A 25,571-nucleotide genomic window follows, 5' to 3' on the forward strand; every position below is an offset into this window, starting at 1 on the left:
GAATGTGAAAGGTAACGTTGATAGCATATGACTTCACCAACCGGCAGCGCAGGTAGACAAGGCTACCAACTTGACTTCTATATTATTACTTTTAGACATATTTTAGTCTCGAATATATATATATTTTTTAAATGTTCGTGTGTAATTTTATGAAGCATTGATAATTTAAATGGGCACTCAAAAGGGCACTTTCAACATTCAGAGGCAAAGGGGCAGGTGCTCAGGCACCCAGTCTCTCCCCCCCGCACGTGCCTTGCTGACATTGCATCTTTTTACTTACATTTATTCATCTCATATTTTCAGAGTTTCTCAGGGAGCAGCAGTTGATTTCCCAAGGTATTTTGTGGTGTTTTCATGAATTCAGTTGTCTTTTATGAGGGATATGGTTGTTAAGTGTGGTCTAGCTTGGAGAATTACTATAAATTTCATTATAATGGATGTGCTTGATACTGAGTGGACCACTATGTGTGAGGATACAATCTTATGATCTATTGTTTCAATGTTGAAACACTAATAAAAGTTATTAGCACACAAGTATGCAGTTATTGTATGGTCTCTCCCATCCAGACTGGAGTTTAGAAGTTGAAGTGATGCTGAGAGCCTTCCCCCTAGTGGTAAATAATTAGAACAGCAGGGGTAACTGATCCGATTAAATAACATATCAAAGGACAGCTGAGTGACAGTTAGCTTGCAGAAACAATGCAATAAAACAACCAGATCCCAATGGCCGTAAATAGATAATGCAGCTCAAAGAAAAAATAAAATTTAAACACCACAAAGTGCATGATCTTTATTTTTATATATTTGTGAAGTGATTTTTGACAGAATGAATATTTAAGGCTTTTCATGAACATGACATGGTCTTTCTCCTTAGCTTGAAAATACTTTTTGTGCACCAGAAACAACAAAAAGCTTCTGGTCTGCAAATGAAGCCTCATAGTCAATGGCTGAAATAAAATGGCTTCCCCTTTCTCCTCTGTAAACCTTTGTGTTTCCTAGGGTTAGGGTTAGCTCAGCCGCCTAACAGTTAAAGGCCATCAGTGAAAGAAACCTAAGACTAGATCAGGGCTTCAGGACGAACTGAAGCCCTGAGAGCAGCTAGAAACATGCAATCTGAAAAAGCAAAGAAAGTGGAACCGCTACATCAATGACGATGAATATATAAAAAAGTATCTGTGAATTAAACGCTTTGTCACATCATCTGTTATATATATTTATAACATAATATATATTCTTTAAGACCAGGTCACCGCTAGAAGGACTTCTATGTAGTATAGAAAAAGAACAATAGTAGTTTTTGTGTTTAACACACCCCAGCGTTTAGAAGCACTGATTCTCGCAGTAATACATCAGATGCGATTATTTTTCATTATTTTTAGATTATTTTCCAAAACCACACAGGCTCTGACACTTCTAACATGAGGATCTCTATGGCATTCATTTTATATACAAATATCTTGGCATTTTTTCATTTCCTTATTTATTTCAATCCTACAGAATGTTGCTGTATCTCAAAGGGCCAAATCCGTGGGGATCTGGGTGTGCACACGCCACAACCTGGTTTGGGGGGGGGGGGGCGGGGGGGAACTCTCTCCATCTCACTCTCTCCCCCCCCCCCCCCCCCCCCGTGAGGACCATCTTTGGCTTTTTGTAGAAGCTTGTCATCACGTCAATGGCAAGAGGACCCCTTCCTTTCCCAAATGTGTTTATGTGATTCTGTGTGTGTGTGTGTGTGTGTGTGTGTGTGTGTGTGTGTGTGTGTGTGTGTGTGTGTGTGTGTGTGTGTGTGTGTGTGTGTGTCTCTCTCTCTCTATTTTGGTGCATCCCCCCCAGCCCCTTTACTCCCAGTGCACCTGAGCCCCCGCCTTGGAGTGTCTCTTGGCCTCCCTGAGGGTGAAGGCCTCCTGCTCCTCGCTCATCTCCTTCAGACGCTTCTCGTCCAGGAAGGCCACCAGGGAGTCCCTCATGTCCACCACCTCCATCCTCTGCTGCAGGATGCGCTCCTCCTCCGCCTGCTGCTCCACCGTCTTCTCAGAGTCTGAGACACGCCATGCGCCATGCGCACCGCACACACAAAAAGACCAATGCACACGCACGATCACACACGCACATGCACACACAATCACACACGCATACAAGCACATGCACACACACACGATTAAGACAGAAAGATTACAGTTATTATCAACGTTATCTGTTGTACCATTACATTGCATTAGAACACATAATGTTCTAATTTAATAATAATGTTAAAATTGCAGGCCCAAGTAATCTGAATCACGTGTTATTTTGTAAACAGCAGCAATCACAATAAATCCGATCAGTCTTATAAAGACTTTATCCATATTGCATAAGTTTCATATGTCAGATCCAAACAAGGGCATAAAGGACTGTATCCCAGCCTGTATCACAGCCGAAGCCAATAAACAATATAAATATGAATGACCTGTTAAGAACCAATCTACCCCAATTAAGCATGACATACCGCTAAGTTCCATGTACTTCCTGAGCTCCAGTTCCAGTATGCCCTGTTGGTCTTCAAGCTCCAGCTGTCGAGACCTGCAAGAAAGCACCAAAACAGACAGACTTATTTACAGCTAAAGGGTTAGGGGCTAGGGTTAGCCTAGCTCTTTTCCTATTCAACCATCAGTCTTCATATTCACGCAAGAGAAACTGCTAGCTGGAGGATTATATTAGGAACCGTAAGCTTTTTATATTTATATTATCTCCTTCAATGTGATAAGAAGTTTGATCACGGTTGTGATTTTCCAGCCTTACGGAAATAAATCTGTATTTTCAGGATACAAATGTGCCAGTGTTTACTGAAGGTGTCTCAAAGTGATGGGAAGGAGGTCTAACTTTTATTGTGGGCGGTGACCTTTAAATGGTGGCTCAATACTTGACTACCTTTGAAACATTTGTGCAGCAATCAACATTGACTCACAGGGTGCATTGTGTGTTTGTGCGTGTGTGCGTGTTATTCATCCCCTCCAAGAGGAAACAGTGACCATGCTGTTGCCTATTTTCACCCTCAACACAGACAGTGTTGTGCTCACAGGGTGACTGCACAGTCACACACTGTTGACTTGCTGTATGTGTGTCCAGAGGGGGAACAGTTATTCATCTGGATTTATGTTGTTCATGCTTCTTAATAGTATCTCTCTTCTCATGCCTGGATTTAACGCTTTCACTTTATTATTATTTTATCTTTCTTTCGTTCTTTTTTTCACCTCTTTTTTATTTTGTGTTTTACCTTTTAAATGTTTACTAACTAGTTTGTCCTTGACTATTTTATATATTTCCATGTCATCTATTTATTTTATGTGCCCTGTTTATTAGCCTTTTCTTAACATCTGCTTCAAATGATCATATGAATAAAGCTTACTATTATCATCGTCGTCATCATCATCATTATTATTGTTTGTATCATTGATATTCTACTTACGCCACCATGAGGTCGGACTCCTCAGAAACCACTGCGTTTTTCTCGTGGACCAGCTGTATCCACTGCTCGATCATCTCAGGAGAACCTCCACTTCCTGTGGAGAGGTTCAGAGGATGGTGTTAGCCATTTGCAAACATAGAGCCACGTGTGTGTAAGGGCATTAGTATGGTAGAGTACGGTATAAGATCAGGGTGTGCGTGGGTTAGATTGAGAAGATAAAAAGACACACTTTTGATACATTGACTATGTAACACACCAACATTTATGTTGTTATGGGCATACAACAGAAAATAACCAAAAGAGTGCCTCACGTTCGGATCTCAGAAACTGAAAAAGCTAACAAAGCTACATTCAAAAAAGTGTTGCATTTGATTTGAATCTCCATGAAATTTCTGGAGGCAAAGTTTATCTAATTTAAAGAAATGTGTAAGTGGATGAAAAAATGTCATGGGTACAAGATTGTAAGGCCGGTCAACCATAAGTTTTTGGCTACAGTTTTTTTTTTTTTTTACCAAATTAGATGTCACTTGATGTGGAAAATGACAAACCTTCCTCCACGATAATTTCATGGCGATTCAGATCAAAGATCAAATTCAGATCTCCCCCGTTTACTTCCCAAATCTTTTTTAGTTTTTGTCCAGATGTGACTGGGTGGGTGTGACTTAGCCAGTCTATACATGAATTAACAGAAACCCTAAACCTCACAGGGACAATGTATTCCTGTCAGGGTTTGGGACAAAGTGAGAGGTTGTTGGTGTGACTAACAGCTGCCTCACAAGCAGGATGTCAGTGGTCCTCGTTCCATGATCATGACTCCACACGCAGGACAACTCTGTGAGTTTGGTTGAGATGAGTAAGGCTTGTGTGGCTGCTCTCTCACCTGGCTCCCCTCTCAGAGCTCTTTCCAGCACCACGCCTTTTTCCTCCAGCTCTTTGAAGGTCACCTCGATCTCCTCCAGCCTCCTCTGGATGGACTGCCCAGGGTCAAAAGTCAAACCGTAAAGGCAAGGCAAGGCATGGCAAACTTTATTTATAAAGCACTTTTCATACACAAGGCGGACTCAAGTAATTCCCATAGAAAAATGGTCATGCAATAAAATAAAATAAAAGATAAGTAAAAGAAAACAAAGGCAAAGTAAAAAATGCATTGTAGAGTAATAAAATAAAACTAGATACGCAAGAGAAAATAAAGAGAAAGTAAAAAAAACTGTTTTTAATCTTAAGTAACCATAGGAACAGGACTTTATTGGGGGATCGAGTTAGCGGGTAGTGTTATTGAGGTAGGGTAAGCGATATTGGATAAACTTTTGCAGAGCAAAACATTATCTGCGGCATAGTATTCATATATATTAAGAGTCAATTGGAATATGGTTGTTTAAATTCTTGCAATGTTTAACTGTGTCAATGAATTATGTTATTGCATTATTCAATTACGTTATCAACCCCATAAGCTATAGTACGAGCCTGCTAAGGTAAAGCCCATTTTAGGAATGATATTCACGTATAGGTATTATTTGCAATAGTAGTAATTACAAAAGCAATAGTACTGAATGTCCCTTATGAGCATTTAATTATTGCTGACCTGGGCATTACGGAAGCGCTGTAGTTCAGTCATCTTGGCTCTTCGCTCCAGGGTCCTCATCTTCCTCAGTTCCAACTTCTCTGCTTCGACGGGGTCAGAGGGCTGGGCCGGGAAATGGAAAGGCAGTGTATTTATGTTTGTGCCAGTTTGAAATGGCAGTTGAAGTAGCAACTGTTGCTACTGTTTTTAAGCTTAAGAAACCATAGGAACCAGACTTTATTGGGGGATAGAGTTAGCGGGTAGTGTTATTGAGGTAGGGTAAGTGATATTGGACAAACTTTTGCAGAGAAAAACATTTTCTGCGGCATAGTATTCATTTACATTAAGAGACAATTGTAATATGGTTGTTTAAATTCTTCCAATGTTTAACTGCAGCTGTTGCTACTTCAACTTCAACTGCGCCAAATGTTTTCTCCAGGTCCTAGCCTACCTTCTCGTCAGGGAATTCGATGTCGTCTCTCCCAAACATCATGTCTTCTTCATCGTCTTCATCATCGTCCTCCTCTTCATCAGCCCCATCTTCTGAAGTGCTGTGGCCATGTCTGAAAGTTGTCTCTGTGGACAAGAACAGGAAAAGATGAGAAAACGATGATCTGATGTGTGTGTGTAGTCCATTATTTTTGCTCCATTTTAATACTGTAAATTCAAATCGCTTGAATTCCGTAGTCCGAAATGACATGTCACTCATATTCTATGAACTCTCTTGGTCTGAGCCAATCAGAAAGGTCCTAGTATAGTAAACAGCTACTGGCCTACAAGGCGACTAGTACACAACGTAAAGCTACTGACCAATCAGGCGACTGATACAAAACGTAAGGCTACTAACCTATCAGGCGACTAGGACACAATGTAAATCTACTGACCTATCAGGCGACTAGGACACAACATAAAGCTACTGACCTATCAGGCGACTAGGACACAACATAAAGCTACTGACCTATCAGGCGACTAGGACACAATGTAAATCTAAGGACATATCAGGCAACTATTTTCCAACGTAAAGCTATCGAGCTATCAGGTGAGTAGTACACAACATATCATACATTATATATATCAATTCTCGTATCATTATCTCATCAGTTTACCCTGTTGTGATAAACCTTAGATTGGGTTAGTCTAGTAATAAATGACAATCACCATTCCATTCTACAGCACAACTATTTCAATTAAATAATAGTGTTTTTGTGCCATTGACACATGTTTCGGTGTGACTTTTACGCCAATCTTTTGTCAAGGGTTTGTCAGCATCTCCTCCCAGTTTTCTCATCCATACTCCGTTCATATAAGTGTGTGCATGTAAGCACGAGGCAAGAGAGGCTTTGGCCGACTGACAGTTAGCTCTTGTTAACCGCTTATGCTAAGCCCCAAAAAACGTTGCCTACTTTAACAGATAAAGGAGCTGGTTTAGAAGGGGGTTGGGGGGGGGGGGGGGGGGGGGGGGGGTGGGCTGGCGTTACTCACCCACTCTGCCCGGGTGGGGGGTGAGGACGCTGAGCCGGGGGTCTCTGCTGAGCCGGGGCGACGAGAGGTTCCAGGGGGAGAACTTGGAGCGGACCCGTGTCTTGGCCTGGCCGCCCGGCTCCTCTTTCCTGCGGAAGCAGCGGCGGTTCCTCTTCTCGCGCTGCACCGTGCTGCCGCTCCAGTAGCCCTCCTCCTCCTGCCCTGGGTCCTGGCCCTGGCCCTGCCCCGCCGGCTTGGGGGGGCTCGGCCCTCCCGCCGTGGCCGCGGACGAAGAGGAGCAGCTGGAAGACCCCCCGGGTGTCTCAGAGTCCGAGTCGGCGCTGAAGCTCTGGAGGTTCACCAGTTGGCACTTCTCCTCCTCCGACAGCTGCAGCTTCCGCAGAGACTGCTTGGGCCGGGAGTCCTTCTGGCAGGGGGACCCCCGGTCCTGGTGCTCAGGGGACCCACCGGGGTCTTCGTCGTCGGCTAGGGGAGTGACCAGGTGGAGGGTTCGCGGCTTGGGGACCGGAGGCGAGGGCTGCGGGCTGGGGTGGTCCTGCTTGGAGACGCGGGGCTTTGGGGTCGGAGGGGACACGTTGGGCATGGTGGTCTCCTCCTCTTCCTCCTCCTCCTCTTCCTCTTCCTCTTCAATGGGCGCCACTATCCTGGTAGCATGACGGGGCTCTGCAGGGGACTGGGGGTTTCCTATAGGTCCAGGGATGGTCTGGTGTTGATCTTCCTGAACTGGATGTGGCCGTTTGGGTCCAGAGTTTAGCGTGTGTTCTTGATCCTCATCTGAGGGGGAGGGAACGTCTTCATCGCTAGAAGTGCTGTTCTCTTCATCCGTTGGACCGTCTCCTCCTGCACACGCCTGGACCAATCCAAAACGACAAGGAAAAAACAACAACAGAGGGTAATGAGGAAAAAACAATAACTGTGCTGCGTTCGTTTCTCTTCCATGCGCCGTTAGGAAGGCATTTGAGCCCATAATTCCCACACTGGTACAAAATTGCTCTCTGTGAATGAATTGCATCCGCTCACTCGCTTTCCTCATATTTATTTTAGCTTTCTAGCGCTGACTCCACAGGGCTGCAGCAGCTGATGAGCATCATCATATCCTGCGGCAGGGCGCCCTCGTACTTATCGGCGCGTTTAATTCCAACTGTCGGCCGACGTTAAGTCACGTTAGTCTGGAGAGGCGGCGGTAATACTTTCCCCGGGGGGACCCACCTCATCAGAGGAGCCCTCGGATCCGTTCTCGGGGCCCAGGTGTTCGGAGTGCAGCTCGCAGTAGAAGGTCCCTGTGTGAGCCAGACGGGAGAGGAGTGGAGTGAGGTGACACGAGGACCGCAGCCCTTTTCAACGGATATTACTTCATTATTCATCCAAACGATGTCCCAAATAATTCATGCGGATACATAAATGACACGGTGGTGTGTAATTATACCAAGAATAGACTTCCACTGAGCACTTTAATACCACAGGTGCTGCAGCTGTTAATGTTCCTCTTTTTTGGGCTTATGCATGAGGAACAATTCTGTGTTATTTTAGGTAAATGTAAAACTATTGAAAGACGAACATGACCAACGAGTCCCAGAAGCAATCCCTCGAGTGGGCAGGCAATCCTTTTCACCACTTACAATGAAATGTTTGAAATGATCACAACACACCTTCCCAATCTGTGCGTGTCGAGCACAAATACAAACACCCTGAACCCCGCGATGTGTGATGGATCAAATGGTGGCCCACCCACCTGTGGTCTGGTGGAAGGTGTAGCCGCCCAGCCTCAGCGGGTGTCCACACTTGTGGCAGGTGAAGCAGTCTCGGTGGAAGAACTTCCCCATGGAGTTGACGCGGGCCAGGAGGTACACCCGCTGGCCACAGCTGTAGCAGTCCTCGCTGCTGCTGCCCAGTGCCGGGGCCGCGTCCGGATCGGGGACCCCCTTCACACCGGAGCCCTGGTTCCCCTCCGGGGCAACAGGGGGTGCTGCAGGCTGAGGGAGGCAAAAGAAGTTGGAAGTCAGAGAAGAAAGGTCAATTTTATTTTGTTTAAGTCGTAAACAAAATAAAGCGTAAATGATAATTCATCAGTCAATACTGATGGATGATGGTGACGTCTGAATCTGAGCATAATTATCTTTGTTGAATTGTTGAGCTGTTTGAGAGTTTGGCAAGATCCAAATCTAAATAGAATTTGGTGGTGACGCACAGCTAACATTATAATGACTTAAAACGTTTTAGCTAATATTATGTGTTTATAAGTTTCAGCTAGGGTTAGGGTGTTCATATGATTGAGCTCATATTCTGGGTTCATATGATTCAGCAAAAATGATGTGCTCTAATATTTCAGCTTACATTATAAACAGTTCTTATCTTTACGCCTCCTCTCTTACAAAGCCTGTGAGCAATCGGCGAGTACGTTGAGTCACTTTGTCCCACCGTACAATCATACCCTGAATAAGATGCCTGCTACTTTATGCCACACTGTGAAAGTAAGATGATGGTAATTTGAGGTCTTAAAGATACGAACGGAGAAGCACTGCTCTCTGCTTGATTCGTTCGCCATGCCAACCTTCTGAAGACTTACGCAGGTTTCATCGCCCATGTTGGTCTTCTCCGGTATCTGTGAGGCCAGCTTCTCCTGTTGAAACAACCACAACTAACACTCTGATGGCAGATATAACAGTGTGACCATGACTAGATCAACCTTCTACATTAAGAGGATAAGCCATCCTTACCACACACAAGGGTCTTGATACAAACACCAGGAGCGAGACCTTAATCCTACCTCTGGTTGGCATATTGACAAGAACCCTTGATAGAGAGGTGATACCGTGTGCTGTGTAAACAGTGGGCTCACCTTGCGTCTCTGCAGCGAGTTGTGCTTCAGCTTGCTCAGGAAGTAGATGGCAGACTGCGCTCGCGACAGAGTCAGGGGCTTGGGCAGGTCCAAGACGTCTGCAGGCTCTGGTGGTCCGCAAAAGGAGAGGGATTCACACATGCACACACATGCACACACACACACACACACACACACACACACACACACACACAATAAACACATGCGTATGCACAGACATGAGCCCTACTCACACACCGCACGCTGCTACGTCAGTCTCCCTGCGGTGCTGCACACAAAATCAATCCGTCTACTATCGGTAAAATAAACCTCCATTTCATCATCCTGCATCTCTCCATCAAGCAAGAATTAGAAATCGTTGACACCACAGTCGCTGCCGATCTCGACCCATACTTACCTTTACTGCTATTACGGCAGCCTCATTCAGATAAACCAGTCAGGACCAATATAGAGCCCTGCACACACACACACACACACACACACACACCCCACCTCCCTCACACAGAGCTGCTCCCCAGCCCTCTCCCCTCAGCTCAGGTTGCAGGAGACAGCTCCCTGCTGCACATCTGTGAGCGTGTGCGACTGCACAGCATCACTGACGAGAGCCGACATGTCCCACCCATTACAGCTTACACAGTGGGCTCGCAATGCTGGACCCCCACTATCGCTAGGACCCCTACACACCTTATTACACAAACACATGTACACACACCCAAAGAGACTCATCAAAATACCTCCTGAATAAATCAACGCAGCGCCGGCAATAAGATCCTCCTTCAAAGGCAGGAATACTATTAGCTCCCGTTGAGAGAGGCGGTAGTCCCTCCCTGATCCCAGAGCAGCCTTGTTCTGCCGCTGCAGTTTGTTAGTGCACGGGAGCAGTGCAACCCTTTAGAGGCTGGCTCTGAGCCAGAGACGGAGCCACTCAAAAACCCCAGTGAATTGTGGGTAAATGTTCTTAAAGAGACGGTGCGAATTGAAATACTTATCATCACCAAACGTGCTGAGAGTCGCAGGAGAACGGGGCCTGACCCTTTAAGAAATGTTTGCTAATGTTGTGTACTTGAGATTAATTACTAATGCAAGATTTAACAGGGTTACATAAAGCACCCATCAATAAAGACAAACGAACAATTATATAGAATTTAGACAGCAATTTGGCAGTTTAACCTGAAAAGACCAGTACAAAATGTTGAAAATCATGACCAATGGTATGGGATATGCAAATTATCATTAAAAAAATATTGTAATAAAACATAATTAATAATAACAAAAGAATAATAAAATAAAAGAAATAAAAAATCAAAGAAATAAAAAATGCAAAAAATAATTGCACAAATAAAAGTAGATCATTTATTAAATTGTTATCGCCGCTGAGATCCTGTTTGGAGGGCAACAACAGCTCCATTTCTGAAGGCATACCTTTTTTGTTCTTGGCGAAGCCGTCGTGGACCTGGGTGAGGTACAGAACCATAGACAGCTTGTCTATCAGGACTCTGCTGGCCATGTCACTGGCGGCCATCACCGGGGAGATGCTCAGCTCCCGCTCCAGAAGATCCATGGCCAGTTGGTTGTTGTGAACCGCATTGGACTCATTCAGAGACGACATGTCACTGAGACCAGACGAGGATCACAACGGAAGAACCAAATGACAATTATTCAATTTCCAATTCTTTATCCCCCCCATTTATATCCAGGGTTCCAGCTGTGGGTTATCTCAAAATAAACAAACTAACAAATGAGGAACCAGATAAACAGATAAATGCACAGGGTCTCATCCCTTTAAAAGAGTCCATCTAAAGGTTCTTACGGTAGCTGTGTTGTTTCTACAAGGAGAATATCCTAAGAGCCACGCGCTAACTGGACTCACATGAGCTTGGGTCTGAAGTGGTGGATCAGGGCGCACAGGGCTAGGCCGGAGGTCCACGACTGGGTGAAGTCCTTCACTTCTACTCCGGCATAGCCCGCCGTGTTCATCTGACACCACCTCAACAGATCCTCCACACCACCCGCCGAATCTGGGATCAGGGCAGGGAGGACATTTACATGAGGTTGATGTTTGACATGAGCATGAGCTTAAGAACAGCAGTTAAAGCGGTGCATTAAAACAACGAGGGAAATAAATAAAAACAAACCGGGCGCTGACCTTGTCGTAAGTGAGCGTGTTTGTTCTTCTTGCTCGTAGGAAGGGACTTGTCGTTGACGTCGTACAGGTGCTGTACCTAAAAAAGGACAGACACGCATCGAAACGGCAGGCGGGTGAACCTCCTCATAAATAAAAACGGTGCTACGATCGATGCATGTGGCAAACATTTGTCAACAACTTGGTAGTGGAAGTGTAGCCACGCAGCAATTGTGTCACTTCAATAAACACAATTCTGGCCCTCGGGACGTTTACAGAATAATAATAATAATAATAATAATAATAATAATAATGTCCAGACACCCGAAGTGCTTACCAGCACTCAAAGCCCTTTACATGATATTACTTTCTCTAATATGCATTTTCACTGAGAGGTGTTGATGGAACGTAAACTCCTGTCCGTGGGAGTCTGTTCGGGGGGGGGGGGCAGTCTGACCTGGTGCACCTGTATGGCAGACAGGTTGACGTGCCGGTACCGCGTGGTGGGGTCAATGCTGTAGGACGTGTAGTTCTTGTTGGTGTTCTCCGGGGTGGTCTGGGAAAGGAGCTGGTAGACACTCTCTCTGTGTGGGACAATGTGGGTCAGTGTGTGTGTGTGTGTGTGTGTGTGTGTGTGTGTGTGTGTGTGTGTGTGTGTGTGTGTGTGTGTGTGTGTGTGTGTGTGTGTGTGTGTGTGTGTGTGTGTGAGTGTGTGTAAATCAAGAAAGGGGGAAGAGGTTTGAAAAGAAAGAGCTGGAGAATCAAATGAAATGGAACAGAAACAGGAAAGCTTTAGCGCACTAAGCACTATTTAAATGGGAGAAGCTTCACAGCTGTTTACTTTGAAGTCTAACAGAAACTTGGAGTTCAACATCAAACTTAATTTCTTAATTTCTCCTTTTCCAAGAGACGACTCCAGTGGTGGAAAGCAAGAGCGATGTTAACTCTCCTTTTACCTATATTTCTATAATTTATCTTTATTTTGAATGATTGACAAGAGGCCAGAATAGGCCCTCGGACAGCACCAATCTCCTCTCATGTTGGACTGAGGGCAGACTGGACGCGTCATTGGAAGGGCCCTCTTGAGGTACAATTACAAGAATGTAATGCTCACATTAGTAAATACCTCTGCAATACAATACGTAGATAACAAATAACGTCTTGAATGTCATATCTACACATTCTGACCATGCTTGATAAAGAAGTTATTTTTTTTATATTGTAAATTGCTAATCTTACATGTTGTACCTAAGAATCTTACATGTTGTACCTGTTTGGAGAGAGAGAGAGAGAGAGAGAGAGAGAGAGAGAGAGAGAGAGAGAGAGAGAGAGAGAGAGAGAGAGAGATTTTTGTCTGTAGTAGTCTGGGTGCTGATGACTCGAGTGCTGTCTCCTACCGCTCAGCCAGCACTTTGAGGTAGGGGATTCCCAGGCCCCAGCTTCTCACCATCCACGCCGTGTCAAAGGCAGCAAAGAAACCCCGGGCAATACCTGTTCCCAGGGGCCAGAAGGGCTGCACAACCAAAACACGAAGAGACTATTAAAATGTATGCCAAACCTTCTGCCTATAGTTCCCTCGACCATCAACAATAACCATTACAGTAAATGTTAATGTTGAGGAAAAGACCTGCCATTACCATTACAGTAATGGCTTATGATCTCAGGAGAAAACAACTGCAGAACATGTTATCAACAACAAGTCTTCCTAGATAATCAGACTCTAGATAATTAAAATAATAGACTATAATATGTACTATATTATTTCACATTTAATTTATTCATACAGCTTTATACAGCTATTATTGAAGCAGTTCTTTTGCATGTACAATATCGTACAATAGGATTAAGTCAAATCCAGTAAATGTTATCCGTTTAGCCCTTAATCAGTTACAGACTTTATAGGCCACTATCCGTAGGGTAAGGGACAACTCCCCTTATCATCAGGGGGAAACCTTGAGAAGGAAGGTACATGGAGGGCTCTGTCCTTCCACCTACGGTTAGCGGAGCAATAGGCGCCATCATGGGCTGACAGAAGGGTACCAAATGCTACCAAAAGGTGAACAACATGCAGGATTTTTTTACACTGTTACATTGCAATTAACCACCACCCCTGTAGCCTTAACGACTACATGACAGGATGTGCTTTGGAACACGTCTGGCAGAAGTAACCGCACGCTGTACATTGAACCGGGGTGGGGCGTGTGTGATGTAGCAGGTGAACGGACGGACCCACCTCCACCAGGCTGTCCCCGACCAGGCCCATGAGCAGCTTCTTGCCGCGGCGCTCCCGCACCAGCGAGGCGTGCTCGGCGCGGTGCATGCAGGTGAAGTCGAACATGGCCACGTCGGGCCGCCCCGCGTGGTTGGTGACGAACTCCAGGTCGGGCAGCTGGCGGTTGGTGGAGAAGTTGGCCGCCTCGTAGGCGTAGCGCCACAGGGCGTCATGGTCCACGTTCTCCCGGGCCAGCAGCTGCTCGGCGTCGCTGTAGTCCTGGGGGGAGGGCGATACGGTACCATATGATACGATAGCACTTTATTGTCAGAGCAAGTCTGAAACTTGTCTTGCGTCCCAGCAGCTCAATTTACAAACATCACAGACAAGACAAGACATCAGGATGTCTGAAACTAAATAAAAAATTCATCATCACACATTCATCATACCATTACAACACCAGACGACAACATTTAAGGCCCATCAGCGTGCATCTGGGATTAAGTGCCTTGTTCAGGTCGAGGATTGACTGGTGAACAAAAGAGTGCGGGGATAGGGGGGGCGAGGGATGATGACTTGATTGATTAGAACCTGTAAAACCTTTCTTTGGCCAGGGAAGAAGCCCACTGAGAGGGCCTAAAGACGGCCCGAAGGGGGCAAGAAAGGGGCCAGAAAGAGTCAACTTGGGGCCCCTGGCAGGATAGCGTTTAGAAAACTAGGGGCGAATAAAGTTTAAGGGTTTGCGTGTTTTACAACCAAAAGTTACTTTGTTCACTGCCTGCAGCTTACGTGTAGGATGCTCCCCCAATCCTCAATGTAACATGCATGCATGCATATATATATAAATAATAATTATATATAAATAATGATATATATTAAATATATCATTAAGAGCATCAGTTAGTTATCAGCTCCAAGCTGGAGACTAGAGAATAGACACAGAGAAGTGGGTATGAGCCCAGAGTAGCAATGGCTTGGTTCTCTCATCTGTCAGGTTAATTTTAGTTTGTTCATTGTGTTTGTTTTATTGGCTTGGTGCGTGTGTTCATTTGTGTGTGTGTTACCTGCTTAATGACCCCCTTCTTCAACAGACTCTTCTTCTTGGCAGTCATCACAAAATAGTGGGTGTCGTCCTTATAGTAAACAATGTTTTCTAAATCAATACCTTTGAAGAGAAGCAGGGGGAGAGGAGACAGGGAGAAGAGAAAATAAGGCTCTCGCAGGCAAAGGAAAAAACAGTTTAATCTTGATTATCTTTAACTTAAATTAAATGTATACAGACACAGGCAAAAATACATTAAGAGGAAGCAGGAATCGGATTATAGGACAGGAACAGATTCACACAGCCAGCAAAAACGCCAAACAAATATTCTGGTAAAGTTTTACTAGGCTTTATTGGGTTTTAACTGCTTTATTAGGTTTTACAGGGAAACTGTGAAACCTATTGTACTTCTAGGGATTCCGTAGTATTATTATTTTTCATTGGTGACGCCTGCCGATCTGCTCCCGAATCCCGGTAAGCAGTTCTCGTACCTACTACCACTTCGCCTATAAAGTGAGAAGTTAACTGTGCCCCTCCGCCTGATGGCAAACAGTCCTGAAACTGGTTTATATGCCTTATTTGACATGCAGAACTGTTTGCCTCTTTGTTTTTGTTTTTTCTACAGTGAAAATTTTGGGAAAACGTCCAACATTGTCTAAACAAGCAACTGTCCAAATGACAGCCAATTTGCTACACATGCTCGAAGGATGTGTCTGATTAGGAGTTATTCATGGATTACAAATAAATTATAATTGACTAAACTATGCAATATTCAATCAATCAAAAATCCAATTGAGAATTCCCCAGGGCCTTGAAACGATGTAGGCACATAGACACCACCCCCCTTAAGAAGTCGGCCAAATGCCACAGTGAATACATTTTAAGCTCCAGGGGGTTTAGGATTAAGGCTCCAGGGCCTTGAAACTTTACACAGCTGACATCCTCCTTGAGAAGTTTGCCAAGTTTGGCGTAGATAGCTCAACAAATTACATCACAGGGTCAATTTCATTATTAGTGAGGCTATTGCCAGACCAAGCTCAATCGTAGATTGCACGTTGGTCTGGGGAAGTCATTTTCTTCATCACAAAAGGCGTGATCAACGGGCCTAGTTCAACTGTCTCTGTACAAAATTGGCTGCTTGCCTTCGCTTCCCTGTCGTCATTGTGTTAAAACCAGCCAATAGCGCGAAAAGGGGAAAAGCCAGCTCGGTGATTGGCTCCCGCAAAAACGTATCGGAAGCAGAAAGAAATGTATTGCTCTTCTCCAGACCCTTGTGCAGGTTGAACTCAAACCGCCGATAGAATAGGGGGGCTACCCAGTCTATTTCATTATGTGATCAGCCAAGCACTAGGCACCACTTTGCCCACAGGGGGCGCAAATAACCCATATCCTTCATGAAGTCAAACCATGGTGGGTGGTCACTTAAAACGCCAGGGACACTTATCTTATCTCACAGCACACACCGGGGCATATAGGTATTCACAGTGTATCTGTGGAAAACTATTGTTATTTGAATTTGTATTTTTTACATCTATGTACAGATTTTGTTTTTCTTTTTTTTTTTACTGGTTGATGGTGGATATTGTGTCAGTTCTGGTCAGATATTGTTGATATACCATAGAATACTGGAATACACGCACAAACACACTAGGGCCCGTCACCTGTTTGAGTGAGCAGATCATGGAAGAACTTCTGGTTGTAGATGCGGGCCACTCCGCTGATCTCTGCCACCTGGGCCTCAGCCGCAGTGTGTCTGTTGGTGAAGTTGGCTGTGATGCCGATGGCCAGCTTCCCCCTGAGCTCCTTGTGCTTGAAGCCTGCAGAGAGACCGTTATGGAAGTGATTTAACATATGCCCCGCACAGCTCTGAAAAGGATCCCAGAAGGAAGCGTCCTGTATGTGAGTGTAATGCAATATGTTATTACACCATTGTATTTGATGTGGAATAGGTGACCTATGTTCCTTACTCTGTGTGTGTGTGTGTGTGTGTGTGTGTGTGTGTGTGTGTGTGTGTGTGTGTGTGTGTGTGTGTGTGTGTGTGTGTGTGTGTGTGTGTGTCTCACACACCATCAGGGAGAAAGCTCCCCCCTCCAGCAGAAATAAAGACATCAAATTCAAAGGCCAGCGTAGGATGGGGTTTAGGATGCAGTTTGGCCGTCCAACCTGACATGACAAAGCCATTTAAATAGAAGAAAGAAAACAGTTAAAACACAGTTTGTATCATAGGTTCTACAAAACAAACACTTTGTGCATCGATGGTTTAAATGTAGCAGTCATTCATGTTTCTGAAACTTTTTTCAGGTAAAATCCTGAATTTGTCTAGCAACAAGCCAACGATGGCTCTACGTCTGTATGAGGGCCACTTGCTAGTTTCGAAGAGAGGAAGCATCATGAGCATCATAAGCATATGTCATAAATACTCAATCAATTCTCAAAGGGCTGTTAAGCCCTTTGAGACTGTAGTGGTGATTAAAGATCCCGTGGCATGAGAATTTCACTTTCTGAGGATTTCTAACATTAATATGAGTTCCCCTAGCCTACCCATGCTCCCCCAGTAGCTAGAAATTTGGTTGGGTGTAAAACGAGCACTAGACATTCTGCTCCACCTTTGAAAAAACTAAGCTCAGACGCGCCGTTTTGGAATTTTCCCCGTATGCCGTCATAAGGGGAGATGCCACCTCCCCTTTCTCTGCCTTGCCAGCAAAGAGAATTTGGTCCGCCAATGAGACAATGAGCTACGACTGTGCGAGTGCCACGTGTGTGTGTGTGTGTGTGTGTGTGTGTGTGTGTGTGTGTGTGTGTAATTACCAGAGATGTGGACTCGAGTCACATGACTTGGACTCAAGTCAGACTCAAATCATGATTTTGATGACTTCAGACTCGACAACATTTATTGTTTTAGATAGCTAACATATTTCCCGCCTTGAGGGCTAGACACCCAAGACGCATTCACTTCCGTATTTGGCATTTGGCTTTCACTTCCAAAATGTAGCCCTATTGGGCAAAATGTAGCCCTATTGGGCTACATTTTGAGGACGTTCAGGCAGTGTTGCCAGATTTGGCGGTTTTTCCCACCCTATTGGGCTACTTTTAATCACGCGCCGGCTACGCTGTTCTCTTAAAGAGAATACCATTACTACCACTACCATTAGTACTACAAATTCAGCTACTATGACTACTACTTCATCTACTACTACTACTTGAGCTACTACTACTACTTCAGGTACTACTACTACTACATCAGCTACTACTACTACTACTTCAACTTCTACTACTGAAGACACAGGCGGGTGGTAAGGACAAGTTCCTTAAGGAAAGTTGTAGCAAACTGTAACTGACATCCACTCAAGCAGTCCTTTCAGACATCCATGCATAGCTCATATGCCACACTAGTCAAGGCACAGCTTTACCAACTTTAGGGTCACAGTGGTGCCTTCCGTAGTCTACTAATACAATTCAAACCCACCGTCCACTCTCACTTCTCCTCTGAGACATCATAAGATTTCGGCACATGCACATATCATAACACATTTGAAGACAGAAACAATGAACATATTAACTGTATTGATAAGAAATGACACTCTACATTAGAGTGATATGTTGAAATTATGATCAATTGCCTAATAATGACATTATTAAGTAAAAATACATGGTGACTTGTTCAGGACTTGAAAAAGTTTGGGACTTGGACTTGGACTCGACTTGGCTTTGGTGTGACTTTGACTTGGACTCGACTTGGCTTTGGTGTGACTTTGACTTGGACTCGACTTGGCTTTGGTGTGACTTTGACTTGGACTCGACTTGGCTTTGGTGTGACTTTGACTTGGACTCGACTTGGCTTTGGTGTGACTTTGACTTGGACTCGACTTGGCTTTGGTGTGACTTTGACTTGGACTCGACTTGCCTTTCCCTGTCTTGACTTGGGACTCGACTCGGACTTGACTGCTAAGACTTGGGACTTACTTGGGACTTGCCAAACAGTCACTTTGTCCCATCTCTGGTAATTACACACACTGTAACGCAAGTGTTGTACACTTCTTTGTTATTTTGATAACCATTCTGCTGTTGGTGTTATGGGGCATAACACGTTGGTTCTTTGACGTCTCTGGTATTTCCAAAACGAGACTGTAGTTGGAGTTATCTCAGCCATGGATGAGAAGGAATTGGGGGAAAGGAACTTTGGCTTTTACTCCCTGAAGTACATGAACTGCTATATGGAGGGGAAAAGGATTGTTGCCCGCGATTGTACCCCGCCGCCTGCTGCCGCGAGGCACCACCGCCACCCGCTGATGCGAGGCACCACCGCCGCGAAGCACCACCGCCCAGCAGCGGGCAGCGGGCAGCAGGCAGCAGGCAGCAGGCAGCCGGCAGCGCGCGGTTCAGTCTACTTCAGATTGATGTGGAAGTGGAAGAATCAGAGACGTCGGAGAACACTATGCAGAAATTCATAATATCGTCTGGAGGCGCACACAGCTTTTGGCCGTGATAATATATATTATATGATATCGATATCTATGTATAATGTGATATTATTTAGATATAGAGCTCCAGGCCACCCGCCGGAGCACCCGGGGTGTTCTAGAATATTTAAAGAACAAGGCCAAGGGCTGTGTGCACCTCGCCATTGCGATACATCCACTGTAAACAGAGCGCATGGTACCGTGGCCACAAGCTGGTCAGGGCCACACCCCCACCCTCCTCCTTGACCCCCTCTCTCCTCCTCATTTGCATTAAAGCTACAGACACCGAAACAGCGTGTTTGGGGAAAGCTCAATGTACGACTGGCTCGTAGTGGCTGTAACTCTGCACCAAGGCTGAATTTCAGGAATGTCTTCAAATACTGTGTTAGGGCCCCACTAATATCTATATTAAAGCATCCATAAAGTAGCATGCCATGGGACCTTTAAGGGCTATACAAATACAATTGAATTGAATTGAATATTCTACATGCCGGCAGAATGACGTTACTGATTTACACCTCAACGGTTTCTCGATAGCAACAATAAGCCAGTCTCATGTAAGGAGGCTAACAGGTAAGATTGTGGCACCTTTGTCCCCGGAGGGCTCCTCCAAACCCTGGAACTCCACCGCAGTCAACACCTCCACCCCCAGGACCAAAGCCACCTTCAGCAGGATGAGCTGCAGCTGGCGAATACCTGCACAGAGACACGGGATGTTACATCTAGTTATAAACAAATGATCATATACATTATTACGATAAAATTATAATTAGTATTATAACTATAATAATATATGTTAAGTAACAATTATTCTGAATAATTGTTTTAGTATATACTACAGGTGAGCACTCCAAAAATAAACAAGATAACACTTTTTGCCGGGACCTATGTGTTTTTATTAGCGTTATTGTTTTGTTAGCGGCACGCCCGCTACAAAATTTGTTTGAGTTTGAGATCTCAATCATGGGATATTGCCCAATATAACGAGATAGCGAACCAGTCAAATTGCGCCATCTTAGGAGGTTCAAATGTAGCATATACTAATATATACAATATCATGATGATTATGACAATAATTGAATAACATATTATCGTGGAACATTATTATGATAAATATTATCATTAGAATAATATAATTGTTATTATATTATTATAATCGTATTGATTAGAATAATATAATGGTTATTATATTATTCTAATCAATACGATTATAGTATCAACAACAATATTGATAATATAACACAACTGGTATTGTGTGTGAAAAACACCCTAGCCCATGGCTACAGTTTCAAAAGCCTCAGTAACTAAATATTTGACAACAGGTCTATGCAAACAAGTGACTCCCAGCTCATAGTGACGCGTAATCTATTTGCTTTTTTGTGGTAGACCACATTTGAGTCATCATCTACCGAATCATTGACGATCACCTGGTAACGTGTCATGGTCACATGGTCCCATGTCACCCCACCATGTGACAGTGCCATAACAGAGAGCATGCTGAACGAGATGAGCCAGCTGTCAATCAAATACAGCGTTCCAACGCACGCACGCACACACACACACACACACACACACACACACACACACACACACACACACACACACACACACACACACACACACACACACACACACACACACACACACACACACACACACACACACGCGCTCCCAGTTATTCCCGGTGTTTCCTCACTGATGTGGTCCAGGGTCCCGGTGCAGAATCGACCGTAGAGCTTCTTGGCTCCGAGCCCTCGGAGGTCGTAGATGGTGTAGGGCCACAGGTGCAACACGTTGTTCCTGGAGAAGGACGCCCTCTTCTCCACCACCAGCACCTGGGCCCCCAGCAGGGCCAGCTCCACGGCGGCCCTCAGCCCACATGGTCCGGCCCCCAGCACCAGACACTGAGCAAGAAGAACGAGAACATAATTCCTAACGGTAGAACTCCTACTGCTACTACTTGTATTACGGTGTTCATAGTCACAGTGTGATCATTTTTTTCTAGTGTGTTCACACTTCATAGAGTGTCAACGCACCAAGAGGTATCGCTTTAGCCTTTTAGAGTCAACGCCTCAGAATTTCCCACACACTAACACATTATACATTAACCTGCAACCCACCAGTTGCAGGACAACCTGTTCTGGTAGATATGCAGATACTGGTGGCCAAACGTTGTAAACAAATCAATATAAAATAGAGTGAAAATGTCCATCTCTGCTCTAAAGTCAAATGAAGTAAAGTCATCGAGCCATGTGTCTCTATATAGGGTAATGAAATCCAAAGTGGTTGCTTTAGTCATCGGTTGACCTGTTACCTTATTTTTGGCACAGGCCTTCCTCTGCTGGTAGTCGTTGTGTGACGCCCTCTTATCTATCTTCACCCACAGGGCTTTGGCCTTCCAGTAGTTCAGCCTTTCCTTCAGCTTGGAGTAAAAGACCCTGTAGTCCTTGGGATCCACTTGGAGCTGCTCGCACAGCGCCGAAAAGTGTTGCTGTACATCCCTGCAGGTTTTGGCTCCAACGAAGAGGTCGAACAGAGCATGCGAGGGGTCGGTGGGCTCCGGGTTCGCCATGGAGACCCCAAGGCGTCTTCCCTTGGTTTGCTTTAGTTGCTTTGGTGGTCAGCTATAGAAATGGAAAGAGAAAATCATAAAGGTTGGAATGATATCGGGCAGGAAGAGGGGGGAGGGAGCTTGGTGAGTAAGGATGCGATAGTGATAGAGACAGAGACAGAGTCACAGACTAGAGGAAGTCAGCTCATTTGAAGGGGACATGTGTTATGTGCTGGCATCTCTAGACTACCATGCCCAGCCCTTTAGTCTTGTTGTACAAGCCTCAATTGTAGTAGCGTAGCTTGTCTTCTGAGTCATCGGTGCCTACCCCCCTGCCCACAGTGGTTTCTCTGCATCTTTATGAGTAGCTCAAACGTGCACATACACACACAAACACACACGATGATGTCTCATTCTCACACCAGGACTCAGCAGTCAGCAATTCATTAGTTTGGCCAGGCGATAAACCTGGTCTGGGATGTGTTACAACATCAAAGATACACATGAAAACTAAAGCCTTGTAAAAACACTCTCTGTTCCCCTCTCTCTGCTTAGAATGGCAGCTTGCATTGTGTGCATTCTTTTTTTATCTCATGTTAAAAATAAAAACAAATTCTACAGTACCGAAAGAGGAAGGGCATGGTTAGGCATCAAAACACGCCCAGAGACCGGGCTTGTGGACACAACTAAATGCTAGACCAAAAGATAACAAACCAGGTGGGGCCATCAACACAGTGGGGCTAATCAAAAAGCCCCCCAGTCTGCTCCTGCAGTGTACGGCTAGAGCACCACTCTAGCCACTCAATTCTTGCAGCCTTAATCTTATTCTCTCAGCCAAGCTCTTTGCAGTCACGGAAGCTCTGATTTCCCTGGAACTGTTGGTAGCAGAGTAAGATCAGTTTGGGAGACTATTCCCCCTGACACCATCCAAGTGTCCCCAGTCGGAAAAAGTGTGTTTCTCCTGGATACAAGCTGCCAAGAATCAATCGAGACCCAAGCAACTCACCATGGCTGAACTCTAGAACATTTTGACATAGATGAGTTAGAGATAATCATCTAATGAGAACCAACGATCCCAGTTGTCATGTGGCTGGACTGGTCAAAGATTAAATCATTTGAAATTGGAGGTGAGTCAAGGAACACACCTTTAGCCTTCCAAAATAAAATAATGTAGTATTCTAATCATCCCATGTAATGATCAAGTATTGTCTACTTGTACCCATCTGGTAACAGATGCATACATTCATACATTACGTTCAGTTTGCACCCCTGTAATGCCCTTACATTCTGTGTGACAGAAATATGCTGCGTCTTTTGAGAAGTGGGCGTGGCGATTTGAAAATAATCAAGATTGTTTTAACAATGGCCCTACAGGGTACATACTCAGCTAGTCTAAAGAGACGCAGTTTCATGAAGAAAATAAAAACAGATAACCTCAAGCTGCATGAGAACGAAGTATTTCAATGATGTATTGTTCCAGAGCAATACATCATTTTGACACATTCTAAAAGGAAATGAAAATGAAAGCTCAAACTACAAAAAGCGACACATTGCCCAAGGCGTATGACGGTTTCTCTGTGGTTTCCATAGCGTTTCCTTCAGCGCAACACTCGCTCAAGGTCGATTGAGCTAAAAAGTTAGGTCAATCTTTCTACAGCCCATCAACTGACACTGGTTCACCATCCTTAGCCCTAAACACCACACACACACACACACACACATACAACCTTGTAATTAGCACCACCACAAAGCAAACAGGAGATTAGTGGTGTGTGTGTGTGTGTGTGTGTGTGTGTGTGTGTGTGTGTGTGTGTGTGTGTGTGTGTGTGTGTGTGTGTGTGTGTGTGTGTGTGTGTGTGTGTGTGTGTGTGTGTGTGTGTGTACGATGCAAGAGATATAAACTGGAGAAGGCCAGACATGTGAATTTGCCTCGGGGGGGGTCGGTACTCTCTGTGCTGTTCAGACAGGGTTGAAGAAGGAACAACAGGTAACAAAGTCAAACACTAGAGGTGCTGTACAGCCAATAGCAGAATGACTAGCATAATTGCAAAGCTGCAAAATACTGACTTTGAACACGCTTTACATACAGGAAGCATTTCACATATACATAGAGTATTGCTATGTATAGCTTTCTAAAAGATTCACACAGCAGTGGCATAGCCAGGGGGGACACCCCCCGGAAATATAGAAATACAATAATTTCAAATATTATAAACATCAAATGTTATACCTTTAGGTCAAATTAGGCCATGAAAACTGACGTGACAGACCTTAATATAGGAAACGTGAACAACAGGACTTTTTAGACACTCATACTTAATACATACTTCCCTTTCATGTATAGCCTATTTCTAAAAATAAAATATTGACATAGAGTGGCTTTCATGGACAAGATAGGGTTAGACAATTTTTAAAGCATGTTGCAACTCTTGATTGTCTCCTCTATGCAACATATAACACGATCACGAAGGCTGATGATGCTCAGATGTGGTTATCCCTTTCCGTAGATTTTGGGGTGGTAGTTGCTTTGCTGTATTCAGAAGTTAACTCACAGTGGAGACACAGAAAGAGGAGGAGATGAGGAAAGGAGAGTAAATGAGGAGTAGAGAGAAGACATGCAAATAAGAGGAGGGGAGTAGAGAGGACAGGAGTGAGGGAGAACAGACCAGCAGAACATTGATATGCCATGTCTAAATTGGGTCATTAACAAGATCAATGGGAAATAAAATCCATAATTTCTAGATATAACTAGGTTACAATTTATGCTTCTGAAACTTTATCATCTCCCACTGTACTTAATTCCTTGTTAAGCCACTGGCAGACACAAACCATTAATACACAGAAACACAACAAGTGTGGACAAGACTCACATTTCTGATTAGCCCGGTCATTTTGAGACGGCTATACACAGCCAGCATTTAAAATGTAATCTGATACAGAAACCAGTGTCAAATGAAGTGAATACCTTACCTTATACTAGCACATCGTTCATGGTATTTTGGTCATGCAAGTCTCTCTGCCAAGTCTTGGCTCCTCATAACAAAATCCACGCTGCACGTCAGAATATAAAGCAAGGGGCGTGTTTAGATCAGAAATTGCGGACAAAGAAACTGCGTGGTTTAATGGAAGAGACTTCATATGTATTTGTTTTTGCCGTACGATATTGAGCATGCTACTGTACGTTTATGAATGTTGCCAAATACCAACGATATGACATAGGCAATAGCATTTAACAAACGTTAAATGAGAATACCCCGGTGTAGGCTAAACCATGAACTTCATTGTTTACGCTGGGACCTCTTCACAGATGTTCTCGTTAGTGTTGAGGAAATGACTTATAGATAAAGACAACTATGATAAAAAATATAATAAGCATGAATTAAGCGATAAAGTAGCCAAATGAAAAGTTGTTAAATGCGACGACTATTTTCATTTGGTTTCCTTCTGGTTTCCGATAGGCTATTACATTACCATTTTGAGTCAGGCTTATAATTAGCACAAGAATAAGATCAAAACGTCTAAACATGTAATTTATTTTTATTCGACATAGATCTGTACGAACGCTATTAGCTCACCTGTGAGTGACCGGCGGGTTCACTGAAACACACACTGCTCTTCGGGGACCTTCTGGTAACGCTAACAAAAACACAGGACACGTGACGCGCAGGTAAACCACCAGGGCTGGGAAGGGAGGGGGGGTCCTGTTTAATTTAAATACACAAGAACGTGTCGTGACTCACAATATAAAACTTCTGCAATTTCAGATCCTATCTGACTTAACATTGGGTAACATTTCAACACACCTCTTATCTCTACTACCAGAATCGCATCGCGCAAAAAGCACAACGTCTGAAATA

The 25,571-nt window shown here is 44.4% G+C and overlaps 1 protein-coding gene across 1 annotated transcript; it reads right to left on the minus strand.

Moving 5' to 3' along the window:
- Positions 1-779: 779 nt before the first annotated feature.
- Positions 780-25,390, minus strand: LOC307079244 (F-actin-monooxygenase mical1-like). Its single transcript, XM_079741444.1, has 25 exons — positions 25,290-25,390; positions 24,685-24,765; positions 21,478-21,787; positions 20,860-21,067; positions 19,752-19,859; positions 16,771-16,866; positions 16,365-16,520; positions 14,726-14,826; positions 13,683-13,940; positions 12,847-12,962; positions 11,907-12,033; positions 11,474-11,549; positions 11,198-11,345; positions 10,750-10,940; positions 9,328-9,434; positions 9,055-9,108; positions 8,221-8,461; positions 7,698-7,768; positions 6,489-7,338; positions 5,458-5,582; positions 5,028-5,129; positions 4,326-4,419; positions 3,446-3,539; positions 2,486-2,559; positions 780-2,038 (listed from the first exon to the last, which is right to left on the minus strand). Exons 3-25 carry the CDS (start codon positions 21,733-21,735, stop codon positions 1,839-1,841), a joined length of 3,855 nt encoding a protein of 1,284 aa, XP_079597570.1. The 5' UTR covers positions 21,736-21,787; positions 24,685-24,765; positions 25,290-25,390; the 3' UTR covers positions 780-1,838.
- Between the last annotated feature and the right edge of the window lie 181 nt (positions 25,391-25,571).

This window comes from Pollachius pollachius, assembly GCF_949987615.1.
Source record: "Pollachius pollachius genome assembly, chromosome: 8".
Lineage (NCBI taxonomy): Eukaryota > Metazoa > Chordata > Actinopteri > Gadiformes > Gadidae > Pollachius > Pollachius pollachius.